This window comes from Rhinopithecus bieti, unplaced genomic scaffold (assembly GCF_001698545.2).
Source record: "Rhinopithecus bieti isolate Rb0 unplaced genomic scaffold, ASM169854v2 scaffold_2723, whole genome shotgun sequence".
NCBI classification, from domain to species: domain Eukaryota; kingdom Metazoa; phylum Chordata; class Mammalia; order Primates; family Cercopithecidae; genus Rhinopithecus; species Rhinopithecus bieti.
The window spans coordinates 3059187-3062994 of NW_016804119.1; the positions used below are offsets into that span (position 1 = coordinate 3059187).

The 3808-nt window shown below is 43.5% G+C and overlaps 1 protein-coding gene across 3 annotated transcripts in view; it reads right to left on the minus strand.

The window, feature by feature from the left end:
• Nucleotides 1–3808, minus strand: part of ZNF480 (zinc finger protein 480) — a 34000-nt gene that overhangs the window by 15438 nt on the left and 14754 nt on the right. For 2 of the 3 annotated variants that reach the window (XM_017864687.1, XM_017864695.1), the window contains 2 exons: nucleotides 3165–3291; nucleotides 1493–1621 (listed from right to left, as the gene is read on the minus strand). In XM_017864687.1, the coding sequence (XP_017720176.1) occupies nucleotides 1493–1621; nucleotides 3165–3291 (256 nt within the window). Of the gene's footprint in view, nucleotides 1–1492; nucleotides 1675–3164; nucleotides 3292–3808 lie in introns of all 3 variants that reach the window. The other variant, XM_017864700.1, reaches the window with a different exon arrangement.

Here is a 3808-nt window from a genome sequence, read left to right on the forward strand (position 1 = left end):
AGCCAGGAGGGTCTCGATCTCCTGACCTCGTGATCCGCCCGTCTCGGCCTCCCAAAGTGCTGGGATTACAGGCTTGAGCCACCGCACCCGGCCAGGAGTCTCTTAAAAAGGTGATCGCAGATTCAGCTGCTCAGGACATAGTACTGCAGTTATTAGCTTTCGACAATGCCAATCCTGAGTGCCAAGTCGCTCTGCGACTTATGAGGGAAAAGCACATTTGGTTAACTATATTAAACCTTGTGATGGTATCAGAGATAATCTGCATAAGGCTACTCTGCTGGCCCAGGCAATGGCAGGAATGAAAGTGGGTAAAGGAAATACTCCATTTCCTGGAGCTTGTTTTAACTGTGGGAAGCATGGTCATACTAAAAAAGAATGTAGAAAAAATCACCAAGTTGGGCCAACAGTTTGGGGGGAAAAAGATAACTGCTAAGCCTGGAATATATCCAAAATGCAAAAAAGGAAAACAATGGGACAATATTCTCTGTGCTGCCCCCACTCGGGAAATATTACTCCAATGTTACAATCACTTACAAAATTTGATTTCTCATGCCAGTTTAATTATAGCTCCTGACAAAATTCAGACTACTACTCCTTACTCCGACTTAGGGAGTAAATGACACTACAGTAGTAAATGACACTACTTAGTAAATGACACTACAATACTGCCACAGAAAGTAATCATATGTAAGGATCAATTGAAAACACTGAATGACTTTCAAAAATTCCTAGGGGACATTAATTAGATACGACCTGCTCTAGGCATTCCTACCTATGCAATGAGTAATCTATTTTCTATCCTTAAAGGAGATCCTAGTCTCACTAGCCCTTGGCAATTAACAAAGGAGGCTGAGGCAGAGTTGCAACTGATTGAAAAACAAGTATATAAAGCTCAAATAAATAGAGTAGATCCAGAAAAGACTTCAGACTTACTGATTTTTCCAACTCAGCATTCACCTACTGGTGTTATTGCCCAAGAGCAGGACTTGGCAGAATGGCTGTTTCTTCCACATACTAATTCATGGACACTAAGTCCTTATTTGGATCAAATTGCTACTCTGATAGGCAATAGGAGAACTTGAATTGCTAAATTGCATGGAATTGCTAAATTGCATGGATATGACCCTCTTACGAAGGCATAAATACAACAAGCCTTTATAAATAATCTTACTTCGCAAACCCAGTTAGCTGATTTCGTGGGTATTCTTAATAATCACTTTCCAAAAACAAAATTATTTCAATTTTTAAAATTAACTAGATTCTCCCTAGAATAACTAAATTTAAACCAATTAAAAGTGCTGAAAATGTTTTTACAGATGGGTCTAGTAATAGTAAAGCTTTTTTTTNGCTCTGTTTCACAACAGAGTGAAACTCCATCTCAAAAAAATAAAAAAACACTAAAATAAAACCAAAAAACAAAACTAGACAAAACAAAACAAAACAAAAGCCCAAACGACAGCATGGCTTCCACCCTGCCCATCTGAGCTCTTACCTGTGTTCACACCTTTGATGTGCCCCTTCCCATCTGAATTTTTTGCTATTTTCACTTCACGCTCACCAGACCAGGGCTCCCTCCTTTGCTCCAACATGGAGTTAATATTCAGGTCAGGAAGAGAGATTCCTGTTTGTAAAAAAAGAATCAAAATGTGCGGTGGCATCTCCCAAATCCAAGCCCTATGTGTAGGAAGGAGAGAGGATATCACAAATGAATCAAGAAGAACGTTTCACAAGTTCATCCACAGACTGCCTCCTTCTGAATGCTTAGGGAATATTATAAAAAAGCAGACATCGAGCCCCTTCCCAGTAACTACTGAGTATAAAGCACAGAAGTAGAGGCTGGGTACAGTGGCTCACGCCTGTAATCGCAGCACTTTGGGAGGCTGAGGCGGGCAGATCACCTGAAGTTGCAAGTTCAAGACCAGCCTGACCAACATAGAGAAACTCCGTCTCTACTAAAAATACAAAAAAAAAAAAAAAAAATTAGTCGAGTGTGGTGGTGCATGCCTGTAATGCCAGCTACTCGGGCAGCTGAGGCAGGAGAATCGCTTGAACCCAGGAGGTGGAGGTTGCAGTGACCTGAGATCGCGCCACTGCACTCCAGCCTCCAAGAGTGAAACACTCCGTCTCAAAACACAAAACATAAAAAAAAGCACAGGAGTAGAAAACAGGGAAGTGGGTATCTGAAGTTTGCCATAAGGTATTATGCAGCTGGGTGCGGGGGCTCATGCTTGTCATCCCAGCACTTCAGGAGGCTGAGGCGGGTGGATTGCTTGAGTCCAGGAGTTTGAGACCAGCCTGGCCAACATTGTAAAAATGAAAAATACAAAAATTAGCCGGGTGTGGTGGCAGGCGCCTGTAATCCTAGTTACTAGGGAGGCTGAGGTGAATTGCTTAAGCCTAGGAGGTGGAGGCTGCAGTGAGCCAAGATCATATCAGTGCCCTCCAGCCTGGGTGACAGCAAGACCCAATCTCAAAAACAAACAAAAAGGATTTTATGCATAGTTCAGCCCTGGTACCACCCAATGATGTATAACGAAGGGGACAGAACATCTGAAGAAAATCGACATTTCAACTCCAGAAAATACTATGGAGCTTTTCATTTCTGAGTCAACAAGATTTTTAGATTTTTTTTTTCTTTTTTTTTTTTTATGAGATGGAGTTTCACTCTTATTGCCCAGGCTGGAGTGCAGTGGTGCAATCTTGGCTCACTGCAACCTCTGCCTCCCAGGTTCAAGCGATTCTCCTGCCTCAGCCTCCCAAGTAGCTGGGATTACAGGTGCCCACCATCATGCCTGGCTAATTTTGTATTTTAGTAGAGACGGGGGTTTCACCATGTTGGCCAGGGTGGTCCCGAACTCCTGACCTCAGGTGATCCTCCTGCCTTGGCCTCCCAAAGTGCTGGGATTACAGGTGTGAGCCATTGGTCCCAGCCTGAGTCAATAAGGTTTTTTTTTTGTTTTTTTTGGGGGGGACGGAGTTTTGCTCTTGTTGCCCAGACTGGCTATGACGTGATCTCGGCTCACCGCAACCTCGGCCTCCCAGGTTCAAGTGATTCTCCTGCTTAATGTCAGTCAAACAATGCAGGGGCTCCCAGGGGGCACACAAGGGAAAATGCTGAAATAACCAAGGGCAGATCCCGGCTTCTGCAGGGGCACGATCCTCACCCAGGGATACCAGGTTCCTGTAGTTCTCCAACATCACGTCCTTGTATAAAGCCCTCTGTGCAGGGTCCAGGCATTTCCACTCCTCCTGAGAAAATTCTATGGCCACATCCCTGAATGTCAAGCGTCCCTAAAATGAAAAACACATTTCCCCAATAGGATATGTAAAGGGTATTCATCTTCACTCAAAATGAGAAGGGAGTTAAAAAGATTAACTTGATTGAAGAGAATGTTCTGACGAATGTGCATTAACGTATTTGTGATGTAGTTATGTGTCTGTAAATGTGGTTTCTTTCTTTTTGAGACAGAGTCTTGCTCTGTCACCCAGGCTGGAGTGCAGTGGTGCAATCTCGGCTCACTGCAACCTCCACTTCCTGGGTTCAATCAACTCTTGTGCCTCAATCTCCCAAGTAGCTGGGACTACAGGTGCACACGATCACACCGGCTAATTTTTGTATTTTCAGAAGAGACAGATTTCACCATAATTTCACCATGTTGGCCAGGCTGGTCTTGAACTCCTGACCTCAGGTGATCCACCCGCCTGGGCCTCCCAAAGTGCTGGGATTACAGGTGTGAGCCACCATCCTGGCCTGAGAGTTGTGTTTTATTTTATTTTATTTTATTTTTTTTTTTTTTTTTTTTTTTTT